Source organism: Chelonoidis abingdonii, chromosome 3 (genome assembly GCF_003597395.2).
Source record: "Chelonoidis abingdonii isolate Lonesome George chromosome 3, CheloAbing_2.0, whole genome shotgun sequence".
Classification (NCBI taxonomy): Eukaryota; Metazoa; Chordata; order Testudines; family Testudinidae; genus Chelonoidis; species Chelonoidis abingdonii.
In genome coordinates this window covers 106,081,398-106,107,362 of record NC_133771.1, presented here as the reverse complement: position 1 = coordinate 106,107,362, position 25,965 = coordinate 106,081,398, and the positions used below count along the sequence as shown (strand labels likewise).

The window sequence follows — 25,965 nt, the reverse complement described above, 5'->3', positions numbered from 1 at the left end:
TTGCCGTCCCCAGTCACATTGTCCACGGGGGAGAAGTACCAGGGCTGCTGAAAAGGGCAGGACTACGAGAGGTGTGGAAAGTGAAGGCCAAAGCTGGTCCCAGTGTGGTAGCTGCCCGCTGGGCGCCATCGCAACTATCTTATATGTTCGGGCTGAGTGGCTGGCCATCCGTCATCTAATCCGTGTTCTCTCTGTCCCGAAGGAGTCAGGTGACTAGAGAACCAGCTAAGATACCTGCACGAACCTCTTCAACCTCCACGGCTCTGGATACGAGGGACCTCGGTGGTTTCTGAGAAGGACCACATACCACATCAGGGAGTAGGTTGATGAGGGAGTCTTATTTCTTTTTTTTTTTTGTAAATTGTCTGCACTTTAAAAATATTTTCTTCTCTATAGAATGAAAATAAGTACATATAATATCCTTTAAGCAAGGTTAAACCCTGAATAGCTCAAATCAGTACAAACATTGGCTGCTTTTGTGTATGTTTAGGAGTCAGCAACAGGACAGCTACACTGACTCTTGGCCACTATTGTGATAACTGTGCCTACAAATTTACCCTAATTGTGAGATCAACTGTAAAATATGAGTGAAAGTTTATAAAATCTCACAATGAACTGTAACAACAAACAGCAGACGTTGATATGTAAAAGGGGTAAAGGGAAACAGAAAGACTGAATTGGTCCAAACATAAAGACTACTGATATAATTCACGGACTGTGTTAAAATTATTCCTGCTTAAAAAGAAAAGAAAAAAAAAAAGAAGCATGGGACTGGAAATCAATGGACCAAAATTGATGTGTTGGAAATTAGGCCTAGCTGGAGGATTAAAGAACTACACTACCCACCACTCCCCTTTTAGGGTCCTCAAAAAGAGACTTTTAGGGGGAAATAGCCAGGCGTGGGCAGACGGATTCCAGTGCTGTCTTGATCAGAGAAGGTAAAGGAGAGACCTACACCATCCTGGCTGCCACACCATCATTTCCTGGAGCCACTGTGACACCATTGGGCCTTCACTATCCTAATCCCGAGAGATCTCCTGACAAGACCAGGCCACGGGAAGGATCCAGGTGACATTGCCGCCACCATCCCCACTGGCTCCAAATCCTGAACACCTGTGATGTAAGTCTCTCTCACATACACACACACAGCCCCCAGATCTGTGTCCATTTTTTTCCTCACTTTAGTTCTCTTTCCTACCCTTCTCCTTTTGCCTTGTGTCTAACAGAAGTCTGTCTTAGCTGGCCAAGATCGTAAATTTTACAACACTAATTAAGCCTAGGACCAGAAATACAGCTAAGAGCAATGCCCTAAGTAGCCTGATGGTGGTACAAGTTTGCCAGGTGCTGGACTGGTTGATAAGACTGCCTGCTATGCCTGTGTTCTTCCAGCACCGAGATTGTGAGAGTCAACACCAGCGACAGACGCTACATTTTCTGACTTCGCTGTTGTTTCCCCTTTTGTGTGTGTATTTGTCTTGTTTTCTATTCCACATAACTGATAGGTCTCAAAATACAATTGTAAATGGGGAATCGTCAAGTGGGAGGGTTTAAAGCAGGGGTCTACAGGGATCAGTTCCTGGCCTTATGCTAGTTAACATTTTTTTCAGTGAGCTAGAAGAAAACATTAAATCATCACCGATGAAGTTTGTAGATGACAAGAAATTAGGGGAGTGGTAAATATTGAAAAGGACAAGGTCACTAACACAGAGCTATCTGGATTGCTTGGTAAACTAGCTAGAGCAAACAATATGTGTTTTAATATGGCTAAACGTAAACTCACACATCTAGGAACAAAGAATTTAGGTCATACTCATAGGATGGATGACACTATCCTGGAGAGCAGTGACTCTGAAATTTGCGGGGAGGGGGGAATGGTAAGTATTCAGCTGATCATGAGCTCCCAGTGAAATACTGTGGCCTAAAGGACTAATGTGATACTGGGATGCATAAACAAGGAGATCTCAAATAGAAGTACACAGGTTATTTTAGCCCTGCATTTGGCACTGTTTCAATCACTGCTGGAATATTGTGTCCAGTTTGAGTGTCCAAAATTCAAGAAGAATGTTGATAAATTGGAGAGGGTTCAGTGAAGAGCTGAAAGAATCAGAAATATGCCTTATAGTAGTAGGTTCAAGGAGCTCAATCTACGTAGCTGAACAAAGAGTAGTAGTAAGAGTTAATTCAGTCTACATGAGAAACAGATATTTACTTATGGGCTTTTCAATCTAGCAGACAAAGTATAATGTAATCAAACAGTTGGAAGTTGAACCTAGGAAAAAAATCAAACTGGAAATAAGGAATAAAATTTTAATAGAGTAATTAACCATTGGAACAATTTAGCAAGGATCATGGTGAAGATTCCATTTCAGACAACTTTTAAATCAAGGTTTGATGTTTTTCTAAACGATCTGCTCTAGAAATTATTTTGAGGCAGTTCTACGGTCTGTTTTCTACAGGAGGTCAGACTAGATGAGCGCTATGGTCCCTTCTGGCCTCAGAATCTATAAATCTAGGAAACAATTGGACTATTAATAACAGCAACAATAAAAGCTCCAGCCCAACTCAATTGGCAGCTTCTCTTTTCCCCAAAAGGACAGTTATTACCATCTTTAATACCATCTAAGAGAATATCAGGCAGGAGGGTTGCAGAGGGGAGGGGTTCCTTCCAAAACCTCTGTAAAGGGAACGGGAACAAGGGATATTATTCAAATGAAACCTTTATGTAATACTTTACATTTCAAATGCTTTAATTGTCTTTCCTCCTTCTCCTTTTATATTTATGTTGAATAAAGGGTTAAAAGGATTTTTAATGGTATGTTTGCCATGGATACCAAACCCTAAACCTTGCTTAACACTGTTTAATGTTGCAAAGTGACAGGATCATGTTAATGCCTCTGACTATTTGAGCCCAAATATTCCATCAAAATAAATACATCACCACTAGTTGGTTATTTTTGCTAGGAGGGTGGTGAAGCACTGGAATGAGTTACCTAGGGAGGTGGTAGGATCTCCATCCTTAGAGGTTTTTAAGGCTCAGCTTGACAAAGCCCTAGCTGGGATGATTTAGTTGGTGTTGGTCCTGCTTTGAGCAGGGGGTTGGACTGGATAACCTCCTGAGGCTTCTTCCACCTCTAATCTATGATTCTATGAATCAGGCAGCAGCAGAGACAGAAAAAAAAAAAGCAAATACAGTATATTATTGTGTTAAATGTAAATTACTAAAAAAAGGGAAAGTTTAAAAAAAGATTTGACAAGGTAAGGAAAGTATTTCTGTGCTTGTTTCAATTTAAAGTGGTTAAAAGCAGCATTTTTCTTCTGCATGATCAAGTGTCGAAACTATATTAAATCAATGTTCAGCTGTAAATTTTTGAAAGAACAACCATAACGTTTTGTTCAGAGTTACAAACATTTCAGAGTTACGAACAACCTCTACTCCTGGGGAACACATTTCTTTTATTTGTTTCTTTGGCTATTAAAAGCAGTCCAAATGATGTCTTTTCAATGAGAACTCCAATCTGGCTGACTTGATAACTTCTTACAGCTAATGGTTTGGGAGATGCACGAGGGAAGGCACAGTGATACCTAAAACTTAAAGTTGTTTTCAAGATAAACAAGAACCATAATTTTACAAACTGCAAAAATTATCCCACTTCATTTTTTGTAAACGTTAAGACTAGAGTTTTTAAACCAAATACAACATTTAAATTATTCTTTTTTATTCCTATTAGATGTACATTTCTATTACATCTCAAGAGGGAAAGTAGTAAGTTTGTTTCTTTGCCCAACCCAATTTGTATTTCCCCAAACATATGCTATACTTATCAATTAAGGATGAGCTCACATTATAACACAGATGTCAAAACACATCATTTGCTGGCACGTTTGGAATAGCTACGGTCACAACAAATGAGAATTTCAGTAAATGAGAATTATAAAATACATACTCAACTTCTAAAGTTTGGTGGGGGAAAACCCCCCACCGCATCTGTCTATTGCGGATTACAGTATGTAAATCATAGAGTGCTGACACAGCAAAGAGCGGGGTAATCAGAAAAAAATCTGTATGATTCATGTGCCAAGATTACCATACCACATGAAAGGGTAGTACAAGGGAGGAGAAACAATAACTTAAATTTCAGTTTCAGTCTTAGTGGAATATGGAAATTTTACTGATTAGGAAAATCCATTCAATGTTGCTATCTGGGAGACATTTGTAGTTCAGTGGACTGGACATTGAACTGGAGTCAGGAGATGTGGTTTTATTCCTGCTACTAACTCATTTTGTTACCTTAGGCAGGCTATTTAACATCTGTTTGTACCTCAGTTTCTTCATTTGTAAAAGAGGAACAAAATGTTTACCCACATTGGGAGAATACTTTGAGATCTTCCAATGAAAAGCATTATGCAAGTGCTAAATATCATTTATATTTCTGCAACTGCCTTTCAAGTAACAATACTTCACTTTGGTACAGCTTTTTAAATTTTAAAAGCAAACAAGCATCTGTGGATTCATTATTTTTTGTTGCTACATTAATTATTTTCTCAGAATGTTCTTTCAAAGGTATTGTTGATATTTAATTAAATGAAACTTCATTCTTTTTACGAAGTGATATAATACTACTATGAAATGAAATAGTTTCGCATGAGAGAAATTTGACTACATGACAAAATACTATAAAAATAGTAAATAGCTACGAATAACAATACTGTCACTACAAACTACACTGCTGCTATGGTTAAATACAACGTAGTTTTGGAGAGTATGATTTATTTAAGTAAAAACCAAAAACACTAAAAATCAAATTTTACTGAAGTCTGATAAGGCTGCCAAACTTACATGGAGCCCCATTATCTATATGGCTCTGTGTGCACACAACACTCTATTTCTGTTGTAAATTGCAGTGTCAGGGCATTAGCAAGAACATGCAAATTGTAACTGAAAACTGATTGCAACAGAAACACATGCAATACCTTCACTCATAAAAAACATGAAAATAACATTGGTTCAAGGGCTGCCAGGGATTGTCCAGCTGTAACTACTGTACAAATATGAGCGGCATGCACTATAAGCTATACAGTACGATGGAAAACAAATAATTTACACAATGCACAATTCTAATGCTGTCCTCAACTCACAAAAATGAAAGACTTTTATCCAACTTTATAGCTGTACACATCTGTTAGAGCCCCCATTTTATGGACTTCAATCTATTGTTCAATTCTAGGTTAAAATTAAGTAACCTAAATATGCACTCTGTTACATAAAGGGCCAGAGGATGAAATTACATCAGCTTCTAATAAGGCTCTCTGAAATCCTAAACTAGCAAGTTAACAGCCAAATTATTTTTCTTCTGTGAATGCTGATTGAACACTAAATAAGTACTAAAAGAAAACAAAATAAAGAATTTAATACCTCTGAAGGAGTTACAAGCCTATGATTATTTGTTGCCCCAGGACACAAGTCATATGTAACTACTACACATTTTATATTTTATTGTTGCTATTAATTTTATTATTAGCATGCACATCTCCCAATACAAACTTACATTTTTTTTTAAAAAAAAGCAAGTAGTTATGAGGTTTATTAAGTTAAAGCTTATAATTTTTTTCTCATTTAAAAACTATATAAAAATTCTTTCATTTAAAACAAGGCTATTTATACCTAATTTGTGAAAGAATTAACATAATTTAAGAGGAAAAATAATTATTTGGTAGGGTTAACATACATCTGTATTTTCCTGGACATGTCTGGCTTTTTAGTTTTTAAATCGCCGTCCAGGAGGAATTTTTAAATATCTAAAAACGTCCAGGAAAATACAGCTATATGGTAACTCTAAGTCCAAAGGCTGGCGGTGCTTCCTGGGGCAGCTCCTGGCGTCTACCTGCCAGCAGGAGCTTGCAATATGAGCAGCCCCTAGGCCCAGTGGCTGAGGGGTTCTCCACATGCTGCATCAGCTCCCTCCTGCCCAATCAGAGCTGCAGGGGCAGGGCTTGCAGATGCCGACAGTGGGCAGACAGCCCTCCATCCCCCCACCCCCCCGACCCAATCCTAGGACCCAGAGGGACCTGCCGTATGCTTCCTGGGAGCTGTCCCAGGTAAGCACCACTGGGACTCCCCACCTCGCCCCACAGCAGGTCCCTCTGGCTCTTAGGGTCAGATCGAGGGGGCGGAGGGCTCTCTGTGCACTACTGACACCTGCAAGCCGCCCTTTGTGGCTCCAGCTGCTCCCACTGGCACTTTTTCCTGGTCAATGGGAGTCACAGAGCTCGCGCTTGTGGCAGGCGCAGCACGTGGAGAGCCCTCAGCTGTCCATGATCCTAGGAACCAGAGGGACCTGCGGCAGGAGGGGTGGGTAGGCAAGCAGGGCGGGGTGAAGAGGTGAGCGGTGAGGGAGCCAGTGGCTGGCTGGCTGGCTGACAGGCGGGTGAGGAGGCAAGTGGCGGGTGAGGAGGCAAATGGCGTGCGGCAATCTAGCGGCAGGCCGGGGGTGTGTGTGAGCTCATACTACCACTGTGCCTGCTCCTATGTTACCTTGTTCCTGCTGACCCTGCCTTGCACCCATCCTTGTTCACCCTGACCCTGCCTGAGACCCCTCTCACTCTCAGTGATTCCAGCTTGACCCTTGGCTCTGGTACCCAGCTCCTGACCTCAAGCCTGATCTTTGACTGTGGCTTCTCACTAATGCCTCCAGCTCTGACCCTAGTTCTTGGTTTCTGACACTCAGTTTCTGATGCCTGCTCCAACCGCTAGGCCTCAGGCCTGCTTCAAACACTAGGCCTGATGCCCACGCCAAACACTAAGCTAGACCACCCACAGTGTGGTTACCTGACAGATTGAGCAGCCCAAAACAAAAGGCCTTGAGTCCTGAGGGGCCCCAGGTGTGCCCCCAACATTGTGCGGACGAATCAGAGACCAGGGATACCAATGGTTGGGGCCATGAAAACGGAACATCTGCGCAAACCGCCAGCAGATCCAGCCCCCAGTCAAGGGAGGCAAGAGCACTAAGAGGTACTGTGATAACCAAATCCAGATGGTGGCGGTTTGGCAAGTACACCGAAGCAAGCCATGCCTGTAGGGGCGTGAGGTGCAGTCTTGCATGCTGCACTACGTACATACATGAATTGATGTGGCCCAAAAGCCTCAAACCATGCTGGGCTATTGTAATCAGGTAGTCCTTGAGCTGTACAATCAGGGAGGTGATCGTTTGAAATTGACCTTCTGAGAGGAAGGCTCCAGCTTAGATAGAGTTGAATACCACTCCAATAAACTCTATCCTCTGCACCAGAGTGAGGGTGGATTTCTGAACATTTATTATCAGGCCTAGAGCCTGTTGACGGGATAAGGTGGATGCTGGACTCCAGCTGGGCCCTGGACTGACCTTTGACCAGTCAGTCTCCTCAAGTGGGCTGCTACTTCCTCCAGGCATTTTGTAAACAATCGTGGGGACACTGACAGGCTGAATAGGACAACTGTGAATTGGTAGTGTGCGTGGTTCGTGACAAACCTTATGTGGCCTTGGAAGATTAATATATAAAAGGAGGTGTCTCTCAAATCAAGGGCAGAGTACCATTCCCTTGGATCTCAGGATCCAAGGGATTAGGGCCCCTTAATATCTGACAGGCAGTGATGCTGAAATGGAGGGGGGTGGTTGCCTGCATTTAAAGCCCCTGCTCCAGGGGTCCCCAACGTGGTGCCCAAGGGCACCATGGCAGCCACCGGGGCTTCTAAGTGTGCTTGCGTACTGGCCAGCAGATGAGCATCTGCCAAAATGCTGCCAACAAGCTGCGTCATCCAGAGGCATCACTGCCAAAATGCCACCGGTTTTCAGTGGTATTTTGGCGGCAACACCTCTGGATGACATTGCTTGTCAGTGGCGATGCCTATCAACATTGCCACTTGTCAGTGAAATTTTGGCGGATGCTCATCCACCGCCATGGTCCTCTGTGGCTCGTCGTCTGGCGTCCGCCAGACAAAAAAGGTTGGGGACCACTGCCCTGCTCCATTTTCTCTGTGGGTCGACAGGCCATATGGGTGAAGAACCAGGAGGACAGCTGCAGTCTTAAGTGCTTCCCCAAAGTCGCTAGAGTGTATAAACCCAGGGACTTAAGGGTCACCCTGGAGTATTTCAGACCATGAAGCTTTGCGTTTGTCATCTCTGAAAAGAGCGAAGTACCCTCAGAGGGAAGGTCCCAAAGGGTTTGCACAACCTCCTGCAGGAGGCTGGAGGACTGAAGCCACGGATTCCAATGCACGACTACTGTAGATGCCAAAGACCTGGCTGCCAAATCCGTTTCATCAAGGGCTGCTTGCAGGGAATCCCTCACTATGGATTTCCCCTCCTCCACCAGTAAGGAGAACCCCATCCTGGCTGCCTATGGCAGCACATCCTTGAACTTCAATATGGAGTCCCACATGTTGAAGTCATAACTGCCCAGCAGCACTTGCTGGTTAGCGATCCTAAGCTGCAGGCCCCCAGTGGAGTAGACTTTTCTACCAAACAGGTCCAGCTACTTGGAGTCCTTTGCGTTAGGAGTCGCTCCTTGCAAACCTTGCTGATCCCTTTTGATGGCAGCGAAGACCACCACAGATCTTGGAGGAGAGATAAATATATAGAAACTCATGGCTCTGAGCAGGGATAAAACACTTCCTCTCAGGCTTCTAAGCTGTGGGAGGTAGGGAAGAGGGGGTTTACCACAAGGCTTTCACTGGGTCCATAATGACCTCATTGAGAGGGAAAACAATAATTGACAGGCCAGCTGCAATCAGGATGTCGACCACATTATGGTAAGACTTTTTTACTACCACCACCTGTAAGCACAAATTTTGGGCCACCCTTTTCAGTAACTGCTGGTGGACCTAGTAGTCATCATGGGAAGGTGACGTGCCTGCTTCCAACATGACCTCATCCAGAGAAGGCTCAGTGCCGAGCTCAGTACCGGAGTCCAGATCAGGTGCTGCCCTCAGGGGTGGCGGTGCCCCTCTTTCAGAGGCCCACTAAATAGAAGTGCCTCAATGGAGGCCCCTGCATGGGGAAAATGCTCCAAAAAGGCCACTGCATGGGCACTGGCCGCTGCCCATGAGGCCAAGTACTCCAATGTCATTCCCAAGTGGGTAGGGATGGCTGGTGGTATGTTGGGGTCAGCTCTTGGATGGGAAGAGTACAACCCCACCTCCAAGGATGTGGAATCTCTGCCTGGCGACTATGGAGGAGCAATTCCCACTGATGCCAGAGACTGGTGCTGAGGCGGGGAAGACAGCGGTGGGGCCAACATGGATGGTTTCCTTTTCAACAGTATCATGGAGCCTGATACTGAAATGTGATCGGTAGCCGCATGGTCCTTCCTGCCCACCGGCACTTGACATCACCGACCCTTGAACAGCCAGTGACACCAGCACCAACAGCAAAAGCAGGTCAATGCCTCTGGTGTGGATGGCATCACAACAGCGCTGGTACCACACCCACCTTCTGGTGCTGACAGATCTTCTGGAGCCAGAGTCAACAACACTGACTGCTGGGCTGCTGGGGCAGAGGAGGGCTGACATAGGTTGCACCCTCCTCTGCTTTTCGTGTCTGTCCCCGTTGGGGTCAGGGAACAACCTCTCTTGGCCAGCAGCTTCTTCTGCTTCTTCCTCAGCATGAGGGTTGGTAAAAGGTTCCGAGACTCCTATATGGTGGAAGGAGTGCTCCTCACTAACACCAAGGTACTTGGTGCCAAGTCCGATTGGCACGGCTCCGAGGAAGGCCTCAGTACTGCCTCCATCAGCAGGGACTTCAACCTGCCTCCCAGTCCTTCTTGGTATGGGCCTTACAGGCCCTGCAGATTTTGCAGTGGTTCCCAATGTGAGCCTCACCCAAGCACTTCAAGCATCTTGAGGGTGGGTTACTCAGGGGCACAGCCTTGTTGCAGGAGACACAACACTTGAAACCTGGTGACTGAGGCATGCCTCAGCACTGGAAACAGATTAAGTTCCGCTAACGATGGAGAAAAACTAACTATACTATTTATATAAACTATAAAGGGAACTATACATACAATTAACAGGAAAAACAAAGTTCACTGAGAAACTTTCAACAGCAAGGCAGAACAGTTCCAGTGACCATCACGGGCTGTAAGAAGGAACTGAGGGGGGTGCAAGGTCCTTTATACCAGTGTTATGAGCATGCAGTCCCAGAGGGCCCCAGAGCTGACCTGACATGTACCACTGAGGGAAACATTTATGGCGACTCTGCTCGGGGCGCACACACACCTACACTGAAATGGACATGTGTAAGCCTCAAAGAACACCATATCCATCCCTGCATGTCTTCCACCACACATAACCCAAAAACCAAGGCCCCAAGATTCCTAGAAAGCGCCCTCAAGGTGTGTGTGTATAGGGGGGAAGATACTGGCAGGAATCAGAGCTAGTCCTCAGGCAACCCACGCAGACTCCCTGGTTGGCTGGTGGAACCAGAAAACTGACTCCTAAGGCAGCAGCAGCTCACTGACTGCTCAATGCTCATGCCCACCTCTGTGACTATTCCTTTGTTGCCCTGTTCCTGCTTCCCCTGCCTTGCACCCAGCCTTGTCTCTGCCCTGTCCCTGCCTGAGACTCCCATCTTGCCTGTTAATCCTCTTGCTCTAAGTAATTCCAACTTAACCCTTGGCTCTGACTTCTGACTACTGCCTCCAGCTTGACCCTTGGCTCTGAAACCCAGTTCCCGACCCCTGGCTTGATCCTTGCCTGTGGGTTCTGACTACGACCATCACCTCTGACCCCAGCTCCTGGTTTCTGATGCCCAGTTCCTGACATTCACTCTAATCACTAAGCCTGACCCCCACACACTGATCACTAAGCTAGACAGCCCACGTCCTGGTAGCCTGAGAGTCTATATGTATGTATGAGTTTACATATTGCTAGACCCTGTGTCACATGGAATTGGAGCATAGGGTGAAGGGAGCCTTTTCTCCCACCAGGCAACAAGCGGTACAGGGTCTCTCCATACTGCACTCCAAGATAGTACAAAGAGAAGGTCTTGGCTACAGCACCAAACCCTTCACCATGGCACCAAGGTAGGAGGAGAAGGCAACTTCTCAGGCAGTGCATAAAGATTTGAAATGTACCATGGGTGCATAGTTTAACGTATAAATAATAATAATAGGAAAAATAAATACATTAGTGACATGACACAATAAAGAGTATATATTACAAGCTATTACACAGACATGTCAGCAAACGCAACAGCTGTTCATCTCAATCAAATTCTATTCCTTCTGAGACTGAATGAAAGAGTGTACATAGATTTCAGGAGCATTTTGTGACTATGCTATCATCCCACTGGTATGAGGAGTTTCCAAATACCAGGATGTATACACAGACTGAGTCATTTGCAACAATTAACCAAAAAAGTTGCAAAATTCTTGGAAAACATTCCACTTCAAAACAGATTGTAGTTTTACGTTTATAAGGTATCGTTATTAACAAAACTAAGTACAAGTTATTTTAATGTAACCTGTGTCCTTTTGAGCTCTTTTGCCTATTGTCCTATAGCAGCTGAGATCTTCCATATGCAGATCAATTCAGCAGCTATTTCTAAAAGGTAGAAACTGATGGCTCAGTCATTTACAATGAGTGAAGGGGGTGTAAAAGACTACCAAATCAGAATGGCAGCGTTTTACAGTCACATTGCACTAGTGTAAATGAATACATAAGGCACAAAGCACTGATGGATTATGCCTTTAGAGTTTTTCATCTCCCCTCTACTAGCTACCATAGTCTTGTCATAATTTGATAGATCTAAATTAAGAACAGAGGCCTCAGTATTGAAGTCAGTGGGGCTCTCTGCAGGACAGAGTTAAAAGACTATAAACTTCAGGGGGACATGGATCCTGGACCAAATTCTTTCCTTTATTAAACCCCTTTCATCACCACTGAGTTCCAATGGGTTACTGTATGAGATATAAAACCAACAAAGAATTTGCCCCCTGGCCTTTTAATCTGCTTGTAAAACACCATGAACACCTATGCTACTAGAGCAATAAATAAAAATAAGACTTGCTTTTCCTCGGGCATGCCTCAGAATGTTTACATCTCTATAGTGCTAAGGTGCACAAAACCAGGCACAGTAAGTAACTTGCATTTTCCTGCTTCACATTGTTATCCCTTAAAGATAGAGATAATATGAACTCTCTCTGATATGCATGCTTGGTAACACAGAGTGAATATATACAATAATGGGTTAGCCAGATCCTTGTTTAACTATTTGTAGGACACACATTTATTTATTAAGATTTAAGGCTTTTAGGAGTGTACACAAGTCCAGTGGCCATCTTCAGCCCCTACCTCAATGTTCAGCAGAATTATATGAAAATAGATTCATAGATTTTTAAGGCCAGAAGGTACCTGACTTCCAGTATTGCACAGGAGATAACATTTCCCCAGTTATTGAGCCCAATAACTTGCATGTGGCTAAAGCATTTCTTCTAGAAAGGCATCCAGTTTTTATTTAAAGACTCCAAGAGATGGAGAATGGACAATCCACCACTTTCCTTGATAATTTGTTCCAATGGTTAATCACCCAGAGTGTTAAACATTAGTTCCTTATTTCTAATTTAATTGGTCTCCTAACATGAACAAACTATTTTGCAAAACTCTTCAATTCTCAGCTACTCAAATTCTCTTATTGAGGTTTCCTCTCTTACTTTTCAAATGGTCCTACATTAACCTTTCTCCACTGCTTTCTTTTCATAAGGTAGCATCAGAAGTATCTGAATGAATAAGCCGTTGGGTATGTCTACACAGCAAAAGCTGTGCATGGGCTAGTCAAGCGCCACTAGCTTCAATTCAGCGAGCAGGAGTAACAACAGCAGTAAAGACAGTACAATGCAGGATTCAGTGCAGGTAGTACATGCCAGACCCCAAGTATGTATTCGGCTCTCTGGCCCACTGTAAAGCTCCCACTGTACAGTCTTCATTGCTATTGCTACCTGCACTAAAAGGCTTCAAGCCTGTGAAGAACTTTTTCTCTGTAGACATACTACCATTGTCTCTAAAATACAGCAACATGTTTTAGTTCAACCAAAGACTTCATCCAGCAGTGCTGGTCTCCCTTGCATGGACGACGGGGAGCACCTCCCTGACTCTCTCTAACTCAGCATCACCAATCTGTGAATTTATCACAAATCTTGCAGCATTTGGTATTTTTCTTAAAGCTCCAACTCCTAGATGAGGTGATTATACAAGTATTTCAGCTTCCATTTAAAAAAAGTTTTGTAATCTTTATGGTTGCAGAGAAAAACTATTTCAAGTCAACAGGATTTAAACATATATTTAAGTGCTTTCCTGAATAGTAAAAAAACCCAAGGAGTCCTTGTGGCACCTTAGAGACTAACACATTTATTTAGGCATAAGCTTTTGTGGGCTAGAACCCACTTCATCAGATGCATGAAGTTAAAAATACAGGAGAAGGTATAAATACATGAAAGGATGAGGGTATTTTACTAAGTGTTAGGTCAGTCTAATGAGATTAATCAATTAACGGCAGGATACCAAGGGAGAAAAAAAAACTTTTGAAGTGATAAAAGAGTGGCCCATTACAGACAGTTGACAAGAAGGTATGAACAACAGCAGGGAGAAATTAGTATTGCGGAAATTAAGTTTAGGTTTTTGTAATGACCCAACTACTCCCAGTCTTTATTCAGGCCTAATTTGACGGTATATAGTTTGCAAATTAATTCCAGTTCTGCAGCTTCACTTTGGAGTCTGTTTTTGAAGTTTCTTTGTTGAAGAATTGCAATTCTTCAACAACAGTTTAGATAAGGTTTAACCCAAATAACTCATCTCAACCAACCAGCATCACATACCCATTGCTCAGTTTCCCCTCCAACCACCATCCCACCTGCCTTACTTGGGTTGAATTATGACCACTCTCATTCAGATCCAAAGTCAGACATTGAGATTACAGTATTTTGGGTTTGATGAAAAAAATCAAAATGAGTATAAGCAGCCTATGGCTGACAATGCACCCCAAAACACCTCACAATCTTCTTCAGTGACTTACTAAAACCTTGGGGTGGGACCGCTACACACACACACAATCTATTCCCCAAAGAAGCTGGAGAGCTCTGTGTAGATCAAAACACAGGTCTCCTTCACCAACAGAAGTTGGTCCAATAACAGATATTACCTCATCCACATTGTCTCTCTACTCCCTAAGGAGTCAATAGCACATCGTGGTCACTGATATCAGAAACTGCCGATACTTATGACAGGCTTAGTGTTGTCCATTTTAGAGTGATTCTTTTCTATTTTATGGTAATTACTTTTGAAAACCTGGTAGTTCTATCATTTTAATCAGCTCATCAATACATAAGTAGCTCATGGGTTTTTTAGTCATGCATAAGTGATGAACTGGGGGAAAAGACCTCAGCAGCAGACCATATTTGCATAGACATGAATATATACCTGATGACCAGCAGACAGACTTGCTGTGGCAAAGTGATCAATTTTGGCTGTTTTAGGTAACAATTCACTTTACTATTGAATGCAGGGATAATGAAATGTTTTTATCCTCATTGCATGAGTAAAGGGCAGCAGAACTATATTTAGCATGCCCTAATTGGTGGTGATGCCAAAGCCAAGTAGAAATTAGAGAGGGTGAGGACAGGAGTTTCCACCTGCTGGACTGAAATCCTAGGGTATGTTTACACTGCAGTTGAAAACCTACAGCTGGGTTGTTTAATCGAGGTGTAGATGTTCAGATATTGGTTTCAGCCCAGGCTCTAGACCCTGAAAGGTGAGATGGTCCCAGATCTCGGACTCTAGCCTGAAAATCTACACAGCAATGAAACAGCCCCACTGCCCGAGCCCTGTGAGCCTGAGCTGGCTGGCATGGGCCAGCCGCAGGTTTTTCTTTGCTGACTGACCAGCAGTATGTTTTTCTTTGTAGACAGACCTTTCAAGGTGCCTAGAGGTGGTGTTCAGTTTTCCCAGATTACTGGATGGGGGCTCAAGCCAGTTCTGTTTTGTAATGTTAAGAGAAACCCCTAGATATTGAACGTGGCACTTGCTGCAGCTGACACCACCTGGAAGAATTATTTCCTATAGCTTTGTTTTTCCCCCTTTACCTTGTTTTGCTTTTTCAATCTTCAACGTTTGGCTCAGGAAGATGGGACAACCATTTCAAAAATACACTACACCTCTACTTCAATATAACATGACCTGATATAACACAAATTTGGATATAATGTGGTAAAGCAGCGCTCCAGGGGGAGGGGGGCTGCGCACTCCAATGGATTAAAGCAAGTTCGATATAACGTGGTTTCACCTATAACGCCATAAGATTTTTTGGCTCCCAAAGACAGCGTTATATTGAGGTAGAGGTGTACTGAGCAATTTAGAACTAAAGTTGATCACGGTGAATTCCTGCTGAGACTGTTGCATAATAAAAATAAGGTTAATTTAGATGCAATGGTTCACAGGTTTAAAATTTATTTGTCTTGCCCTCCTGTCACTCTGAACAAACAACCTGTCAGTTCTGGAAACTTCTAAAAGTAAAGCAATCCATCATCATCATCATCATCAGTCAATAAAACATTTACAAAAGAATGATTCCCACCCAATACCAATATAGTGCTGCCCTGGACTAAAATGAACCACTGTCCAGCACATAACAATTGCATTGGCAGCATAGGGGAACAATGTGGCACTACTTTGTTAGGCACCAAAGGAAACAATATTTCCTTTCTCCCACCCTGTCTGTCTGTCTTGTCTATCCAGCAGTTCTCAAACTTTTGTACTGGTGATCCCTTTCACACTGCAAGCCTCTGAGTGCGACCTCCCCTTATAAATTCAAAGCACATTTAACACTATTATAAATGCTGGAGGTGAAGTTGGGGGCTGAAAGCTTGCAACCCCCCCACAAAAGAACCTTGCGACCGCTTGATGGGTCAGGACCCCCAGTTTGAGAACCCTTGATTAGACTGTAAGCTCTTCAGGGCAGGGACTATTTCTTACTACTACCTTAGCATGATGGCACCCAGAAATCTGCTGGGGCCTATTGGTGTGTAATACTACCACCACCACCACATATAATGTTAGCAGAGCTAAAAAGCATAAATCCTGCCTTGAATTTATGATCCTCTGTGCCATTAAGCATTATACCATTAATAACAGTGTAATGACAGCAAGTGCTGCCTCCATATACAGTAATTATCAGAGCTCAACTTTCACCTCACCTTGTAATTTGTTAGATGGTTTTCATATAATAGTTGAAAGCTACATTTTAACTATGAAGAATATTATAGAAATTAGACTACGTTTAATATTAAAAAGGCTGTTAAATATGCACTTATCAAACATCCAATGCTGCAAAAACAGTTTAACCATCATGACCAATAATATACATCTTTTTGTACTAAGTTTAAATTTACGGATCTATTTTCTGTTAATATTTCCATTAGGCAATTGCACAGAGGAATTACCTCAGGTATGAAAAGACAAGAATCTTTACTTAAAGTCATTTATGACCTTTATATAACTTTATTTAATAAGAATGCCATTTAATTCTTACACACTCAAGTGCTGGTTGGGAATATGTTAGGTCAGCAGTTCTCAAACTGTGGCTTAGGACCCCAAAGTCGGTCGCGACCCATTTTAATGGGCTTGCCAGGGCTGGTATTAGACTTGCTGAGAGGCCTGAGGCTGAAGTCGAAGACTGAGTCCCACTGCAGAAGGCCTCAGGTTACAGCCCCACTCCCCAGGGCTGAAGCTCTTGGAGTTTGGTTTGATCCTGGCCCAGGGAGGCAGGGGTCAGCCAGGCTCAGGCTTCAGTCCCTACTCCTGGGCTCTTGTTGTCAGAAGTGGATTGCGGCACAATGAAGCTGGAGAACCCCTATGTTAGATAAAGACAGCTGTACCATGTAGTACCACCACAGTGTTTCAACAGTTATTTTAAAGGATATTTAAATCATCCATGAAAACATGGTTCAGCATAAAATCTTATACTTAAGGTTGTCAGTTGAGGAGTGAATTATTTTTCCCCACTATCCAAAAAGGAAGAAATCCTTTTGTTCTGACTGAAATTTTAAGAATGAAAAACTGAAAGTACTGTTCTCAGATTCTTCTCTGCACTCCTATTACCTACAAAAGTCTGTGTTACAATAAAATGTTACAACTAATCCATTATGCAGATAGTGTACCTGTATGTATCAGACATAAAAATATTGGGCCACCCAATTGCTCCTTAGAGAAAAAGGACAAGAAATTGCCAAGATTTTTCCCAATCTTTCTGTCGAAGGAGGATGAGGCAGGATTCTCTGCATGCTTTGCAACATAGGACATGGAACCAGTCCCCAGTCTCTGCTGATCCCCTCAGATGCTTGGAGTCCCAGGAAGATCAGAATGAGCCAAAGCCTTCCATACAGTGACTCTGCACTTCTGCAGCAGTCCAGCAACCCTGCAGCTCTTGTTCCTGGTACTTAGCAGTTAAGCTCCATTGTAGCAACACTACCATGCACTATCCCGGCCACAGCTCCCTCCAGCACTATGGAGGGGATCCCCTAGATTATCTTTTGGGATGATCACTGCAGGACCAAGGGAAGATGATGCACAACTTCCCCACTTCTTCCAACTAACCAATAGCTCTAGCCCTCCTCCACCCCCTTAAATAGGTCTCCAGACTATGGAACACCCTCTGCATGGAACAGGGGGCCCTCCCTCTGTATGGTTCATGTGAAGGTTTTGAGTCATGATAGAGCCCCAAGTTATTTAATTTAGAATAGGCATTACATATGCAGGGCAATTATTCAGCAATAAAGTGAAAGATTTTTGGTAGGGAGGGAGTTAATATGCAGCCTAAGGAATAAATGTCCTTATCTTTATGGTAAGGAACCTTGTACACATTGCTCCCTTTCTTGCTAAATTAAATGTTCCGTGCTTTAAACTTTTCCCACAAAAATTGTTATGCTTATAATATGCTTGTGTTCTAAAAGATCTTGCAAAGTAAAAGCAATGAGTTGCAGAGTTAGAGCCAGCAGTTCTTTCATGAACACTTCATGAACAGAAGTTACTGGCCTATGTATAGCAGCATACATTTTGCTCTCATTTATACCAGTGCAATACACTGGTTTCAGTGGGAATGTACCAATATATCTATAGAATTTGGCCCACTGTATGTAAGATCTTCCTCCAGCATAACTAGTAAGACAAGGAATATTAGCCTTAATTTTCTATAAATGATAACATTTATCAGATCTTAACCTCACTGAAATAGCTCCGTGTGTGTGTGAATTCACAATACAGGCAATATGAAAGTATATTTTGACAGAATGATTTGAGCCAGACACAATGCAGACAGATGCTATGCAAGGTCTCCATATACTGCTCTTCCAGTGTACCTCAATTATGTCCATCAACGCTTACTATTTCAATTCTGCCAAACCCTGCTGAACTGTGTGGTGATTTTGTAATGTGCAAGAATAGACAACGGTGAGACCAGAAAACTCACTTCACCTCTGACCTAAAAAGTTATTTGAACCTAGATTCCCAGAAGGTCCCCAGGGTCTTTTTGTTCAAAGAAACCAGTACTGATACAATTCTCACATCCATTCTCAAAGAGAAATTTCTGAAGGCATCCTTTTCAACATGGCATACAGAACACTATGGCAATTTCTTTGATAAAACTTCACTGAATTTGTACTTACTGATTGTTCATTTAAATCCTGAGAATCTTCCATGGAGGTAACTTTTCTTTTTCTTTCCACCCACAACAGAAGTATCTTCCCTTTAAACTACAATTGAGGTTTCTACATTTAAAAGAAAGAAAGAAAGAAAGAAGCGTCATGATTTAATTCTTACTTCCAAAGCACGTCCAGTATTAACAAACATTCTGGGTGAAATCCTGGCCCCACTGAAGTCAATGGCAAAGCTCCCACTGACTCCAATGGGGCCAGGATTTTACTCTGTGTTTCAACATGCCTAGTGTCATTTTGGAAAGCAGAAACTATTTGAAACACACAAACAGAAACACATATTTAAGTAATAATTCTTCAGCTCCTGCCAGAAAAAAAAAAAAGTTCTGAAAACAAAGCAGTAGAAAAGCTAAAAATGTTTAACGAAAGCAGCTATTTAAATAGACAGCAAAAGATAACTTTTGGATGTAAATATTAGAAAAGTGGGTATAGAACACAGAACAAAAACACATAATTCTCATTTAAAGATTACTATTAATGATAGTCATTACGCAGCTAGCGGGAAAAAATTATTATGTAATTATCAGAATGTTATCTTATTTCTAATGTCCATTTAACTCCTTTAGGGTTAAACAAAATACACAAAGTGACTTAAAGCAGGCAGCTCCCTACAGTGTGTTAAATGATGGACATTACCTTAATTATCTTGTCTCTATACCTTCTCCAATAGAATGAGTAACCCACATCACTGCATCAAATGATGTAATTTGAAGTATGCACATTTTGTGACTTAAGAGATCAGTGGTGTAATGACTACTGCAACCCTAACTACAGAGCCATGGCCATTTTACTAGACAAAAATGATGTTAACATGACGTTAAGGTTGAGAGTACACAGCAGTAATTTAGGGTAAAATGCCAAGCATAATAAATGTAGGACACTCAGACTCAGGTTAACCTGCAAAGAAATCCAAACATGTTAAACTAGGGAAATACATACTTCATTGTTTGTTTGAATGCATTTTTTGCCCTTTGTTGTTTTGTTTGTTTCCTTTTTTTTGGTTGCGTTTAATCAAAAAAATTTATACATGAAGAGTAAACAAGAAATCTAAAGAAAAAAGTTACCAGGTGATATTTCTAATGATTTGAAGATATGAATTAGCAATTTTAAATAATTTATTTTAAATTTTAATTTCTATGACAATATTCACCAGTATGCTCCAGCTACTTTATGTCCTTCTGGAGCAGCACAAAGCAGCTGGAGCACACCTGCCAGCTAAGCTGCACTGACACCATCAGAGCTCTACAAAAGCAGCTGGGACTGTATTCCACTCCCTCCTGCCCTCCACATTCTCCTGTGCACACAAACCTCAAATTCCACCTGCCTCTTGCACCTCTCTACATTTCCCTCCCTTCCTACCTCCCAAATCTACCCTATCCTGCACCCCACAAACACTAATTAATCAATTACTTGTAAACACTTAGAAAATGAATTCTGCACTCAAAGACTAATACTTCATACATAAACAAAGTGGCTGAATTCCTGCTTTAAGTGCAAAACTCAACTCAACCCTAACTATGGAACCGTGAATGAATGATGCTTCCATAATACCTAGCACTAGTGGTCTCATTTTCACATCTTTAACAGCTGGATCCAAACCCAACTGAAGTCAATACAGACAGCTGTCACATCTTTTCTTGAAAGAACAGAGCTTATTGATATTTTAAATAATTTACATATACACATCCTGCCCCTATTGCCATTAACTTAAGTGTAGTTAAGATTTCACCCAGAGAGTTTGTGTATACACTTCCAAAAATATACACATAAATGAATTTTATTCACACTGATACCACTGGCAAATAAATGAATAAAATATGTGCCAATGCCACATAGAACTTGGAAAGAATTTGATTAGTTAACTGGTCTTTATTGAATGATTTATACGTGAAATACCACCACAGGAATGTATAATTAGAGATGTCACTTATATAATAAGTTGTATTACTCTAAATATGCCTGATATTTTTCATCAATTTCAAAACGTTTTTGTTGGCTCAGTTAGACCTATTCTAACTTTGCACAAATGTACTATGATACTATAAGGAGAGCTATATTGCTTATCTTCATGTTGTCTCAAAAGTCAAGTGAACTGTTATGATTAAATAATTCCTGAATTAATACTTAGGTAAATATCTTGTACTGTACTCTTAATATTTTAAGAGCTCAAATGACGTTACATTTTGAACCAAGTTAAAACCATCATTGTAAGTAATCACAAACACATTAATTATTTACACAATTTTCTAATGATGACTATACCAATTACATTGAGACTCTATTCTTTAGGGTGAGTTCTACAAATTTGTAAGGGGTGGGGAAGCTATTAGATAATTCAGTGATTCAAATAAGACCTGCATTACTCCCTAATAAAGATATAAAATTAAGGGATAATAGCAACCTTGTGCTGTTTTATGAGCCAATAATCCAGTTACCAATTCAATCATGTAGTTTATCCTATCAAGAGAACCAGATTTAAAAAGAGAAGGATAGTACTGTTATTCCTATATTGCAAGTGTTTTTAGCTGTCTTCAACTGTTTTTAAAAAACTGTTATTGGTTTTAAACTCACAGACAAGCCAGTAAGAAGAAAAACATATGTTTCTGTTCTTGATCCAGTCCTCACAGATGTGGCTTTAAAGCTGATGAAGTGTTTTATGCTTCGAGATAAAAATTTTATCTTTTCAAGAAGTGTCTTCATTAGGAGGATTCCTGATTTCCTGATCAACAAATGCATTTTTTTTTTATCTTGGTGCATAAAACATTTCATCAGCTTTAAAGCTGTAACTTCCAGAACTGGATCTAGAACAGAAACATGCGTCTCTTACTAGTGATACATACATAAGTTAAGAGCAATGAAAAACAATTTTGATAATTCCCTTAAGCTGCTTGTAAGTAATACATATGATGCTTTAAAAAATGATTTTGGCTTAGAAGATAACAAGGTTGTGGTCTGTCCAATAGCAGTGACTGTTTGCAATCTTCTATTCAGCAGAAAGTTAGGGTTATGAGGAAATAATCAGATTGATGGGGAGTGTTCCAGTTGATCCAAAACCTGTACGATGAGATTTTGTACTGCACTTCTTGTAAGTGCAACACAAAACTTTCAGCCATGGGGACTGGAGAATGAAGGTAGCTTTCAGCCGTTTGCACCCTTCCATTTCTAGACTGCTACAGGGTCTCAAACTACCTCCAGAATAACTTAGGTAAATGGAGCTCCAAAACAGTATTGTCTTTTCTGCATTTTCCTCTAACACAGATCATTTAGGAGGAGAATGTGTCCTCCCCTTGCTTCAATAAAAATTACCTTTTCAAAGTACAGGGAAGTCTGTGGGGCCTACCATAATAACCTCCCCATGCAACCTTAATTGGGCCCCCATTATGCATATGCATTACGATAGTGATTAATTATATGGTCATATACTATTTTTTCCAAGGGATCCCTGACTCATTAAGTGCACAGAATAGATGCTCTGGGAATTAATAAGGGTTATGTAGTGAATTATTCTGTTTGTAGGATCACTGCCTCATTTGCTCTAGAAATTGGAATGTGAGTAGAGAATAAAATAGGGAAATAAATAAAGAGAAAAGATGGTCTTATGATTAAGGCAGGTGACAGCGTTTAAAAGAGAACTGGATAAATTCATGGTGGTTAAGTCCATAAATGGCTATTAGCCAGGATGGGTAAGGAATGGTGTCCCTAGCCTCTGTTTGTCAGAGGATGGAGATGGATGGCAGGAGAGAGATCACTTGATCATTGCCTGTTAGGTCCACTCGTTCTGGGGCACCTGGCATTGCCCACTGTCAGTAGACAGGATACTGGACTAGATGGATCTTTGGTCTAACCCGGTACGGCCGTTCTTATGTTCTTATGTAGACAGCCACAAAGAGATTTCTCTCTTCCACAGGCTTTCTATTTGATGCTGAGGAAGCCACTTAATACAAAAGTTTGACAGATGGCTATAACTGTGCATTCCTCATTTTCTGGGTTCCCAACGTGAGATACCTCATGCAGATATATAGAAGTTCTCAGTACTCAACTGCAACTGATGTCAATGGGAGCTGGAATTAAGGTACTTTGGTTTGCAGAAATTAACAGCATCAGAAGTAAGAAGGACATGAATTCTAATCCTGGCTCTGCCACTCTTCCAGTGTGTGGCCTCAGCCTCGTCTCAACTCCCCCATCTGTAAATTAAGGAGAATACCTCAGCATCCACTCTTATATCACAAAGGTGATAAGGAGATAATTTCATTAATATTTGTGAGGCACTGAGATAGTATATCAATGAGAGCCCTAGGGAAGATAATGAGGAATGAATAATTCCCTATTCAGTGCAGAATACCCTTGATGACATACTCTAATTACATGATCACATACTATTTTTTCATAAAACTCCTGTGCACAGAATGAATGCATAGGAGGTGGAATTAAAGATGCACAGGCAATCACACATTGGCATGTCCTAACTTGGAAATGCTTTTTTACAACATTATTTTACCTACTTGTCTGTATATTATATATGTGACTTATTGTAATATTAACTTATTCTGGTGTTAAAAGAAAATGTTCATGAAAATAAAGTGCATAAAAGGCATGAAGCAACTCAAAGCTTTTGATTTCATTGGATACTGAAGCTGTGTATTCCAGTGCAATGAATATTATTCAATGAAATTAAAAAATGCTGTTCCATCATAACAATTTCACTGTAAAAGAATCTTTTAAAGGGGCACAAAAGCACTATGCTGCTTTCTCAGAGTTTCCAATGGCATCATGTTCAGAGAAGGAATAGGATGAGTAATTTTGAGGGAGAACTGTGTCATATATGAAATAAAAGCGATGTGTCTGGGACAAATATAAAGTAATGTAAACAATAGTTTTGGTATTAAGTGTAGTAGATTAAAAAGTAATAATAGCATCTTTTTCTTCCTACTCTTGACTTAAAATGTTTCTTACATAAGACAATCATAAAAGAAAAAAAACATTTGTGTTCTTGCCCAACAGAAAAAAAGCTATTATTTTCAACCATTCCCTCCTTATTTTAAATCCAACCAATAATAAATCTTATTATTTTGTTCACTCCCCATTTTAAACTCGACTAGCAAGACGCAATACAACAGGTCATATTTATTCCATACAATTTTAAGGCATACTTCATGAGAGAAAAGGATTCTGTGGAAACAAAAACCTAATAGTTATCATATCTAAATTCTGGAAGTAAAAACCGATTAGTTTGACAAACAAAACACTACTTTAAAGCTATAGCCAAAACTCCCACTGACGTCTCCAATAATGACTGCATGATCACAATCAGCATGTGCAATAATTAAAGCGAATTAAAATGTCTTAGAAGTCAAGGGCTATAGAAGCTTTTTATTTATTTTAAACTCTTCATAGGTTGGTGCTCCTGGGAATGCTTGTATATATGATCAGTTGTTTTGCCAACCTGCACTTTAAACCATGTCCACACACTGTGTGGAGGTACAAAAATTGCCCCTTTCCTGGGTTTTAATTTGACTAATACTTAAGTTAACAATAAGGGGAAAAAAGTTCAATTCCAGCTCTCTCTTCTGGTTTGGCTTCTCAGAGCACGCCTACTGCTGCACTGCTCATCCTATACCCCTATGTCTTCTCTCTCTCTCCAGAAATATTCCAATCTTTCTCAAAACTCAGGGGAATATCCTGGCGCCACTGAAGTCTATGGCAAAACTATCTGATTTCAAGTGACCAGGATTTCACTTTGGGAACTTAATTTTTGCACACTGTTAAGGGTTCTGGCACTTCTTCTACCCACAACATGAGATTCTTCAGATGTATGCATAAAAGATGGGATTTTCAAATGTGCTCAGTGACTGCCTAACCTTGTTCCTATGGAAGCCATGGAGCAACATTAGGCCAAAGAAGAGCCCTTCTGAAAATCCCACCCAAGGTGTCCAGCTGTCTGTCTTCCCTGTTTTTAGCAAAAGTAGAAAGCAGTTAGTTTTTCTACAGTGTATTCTTATAAAGACTCTTAGCATCTCATATTGTAGTCTTAGAATAGCTGGTTTTTGATAGCTTGCGGTTAAATATTTTTTAATTTTATAAGCTTAACTTTTATATTTTCCCTTTGAGTAGTGTGAATACTGTACTTCGTAGAAAGAAATGATGACCCTACTAAAAACAACCCTACAACAAAATGAGATATCTATTTGTAATTGCAAAGGAGAATAAATCACTAAAGAACTTTAAATGTTTTAAATATAATAAATAATTGATAAAGAAAAAACTTGCTGTCATGACAGTCTGATAACATAGGTAGATGCTGCTCTTGAGGAAAACCAATATCCCTCTATCCCGATAGAACGCGACCCGACATAACGTGAATTCGGATATAACGCGGTAAAGCAGTGGGGAGCCCCAGGCCCTTTAAATCACCGAGCCCTGCTGCTTTACCGCATTATATCCAAATTCGTGTGGAGCTCCAGGGCCTTTAAATCACCGCCTGAGCCCCATTGCCAGAGCTCCAGCAGTGATTTAAAGGGCCCAGGGCTCTGGCTGCTGCAAGGAGTCCCAGGCCCTTTTAATCTCCACCCAAGCCCCGCTGCCAGAGCTCCGGCAGTGATTTAAAGGGCCCAGGGCTCCCCACAGCGGCTGGAGCACTGGGCCCTTTAAATCACCATCAGGGAAGCTGGACCAAACCCAATATAACACACAGTCTCACCTGTAAGGCGGTGAGATTTTTTGGCTCCTGAGGACCGCATTATATCGGGGTAGAGGTGTACATGGAGAGAAAGTACATGGGAAATGCAGTGAGATTTACCTCATGTGGTATTTTCAATGTTCCTTTGAAGGATGAGGATTCCTGCGGGGGACAGAAAACAAGTTTGTAGGAGAACCCTAGGATTACTTAGGCCTGGTCTACACTATGCATTTAAACCGAATTTAGCAGCGTTAAACCGATTTAACCCTGCACCCGTCCACACAACGAAGCCCTTTATAAAGATATAAAGGGCTCTTTAAACCAATTTCTGTACTCCTCCCCGACGAGGGGAGTTGCACTGAAATTGGTATTGCCATGTTGGATTAGGGTTAGCATGGCCGCAAATCGACGGTATTGGCCTCCGAGTGGTATCCCACAGTGCACCATTGTGACTGCTCTGGAAAGCAATCTGAATTCGGATGCACTGGCCAGGTAGATAGGAAAAGCCCCGCGAACTTTTGAATTTCATTTCCTGTTTGCCCAGCGTGGAGCTCTGA

The 25,965-nt window shown here is 41.4% G+C and overlaps 1 protein-coding gene across 9 annotated transcripts in view; it reads right to left on the bottom strand.

Annotated features, from left to right (window-relative positions):
* EYA4 (EYA transcriptional coactivator and phosphatase 4) overlaps positions 1 to 25,965 on the bottom strand; it is a 244,302-nt gene that overhangs the window by 203,121 nt on the left and 15,216 nt on the right. For all 9 annotated transcript variants that reach the window (XM_032780517.2, XM_032780514.2, XM_032780521.2 and 6 more), the window contains exon 2: positions 18,685 to 18,786. In XM_032780517.2, the coding sequence (XP_032636408.1) occupies positions 18,685 to 18,717 (33 nt within the window). In that variant the 5' untranslated portion in view covers positions 18,718 to 18,786. The remainder of the gene's footprint in view (positions 1 to 18,684; positions 18,787 to 25,965) is intronic.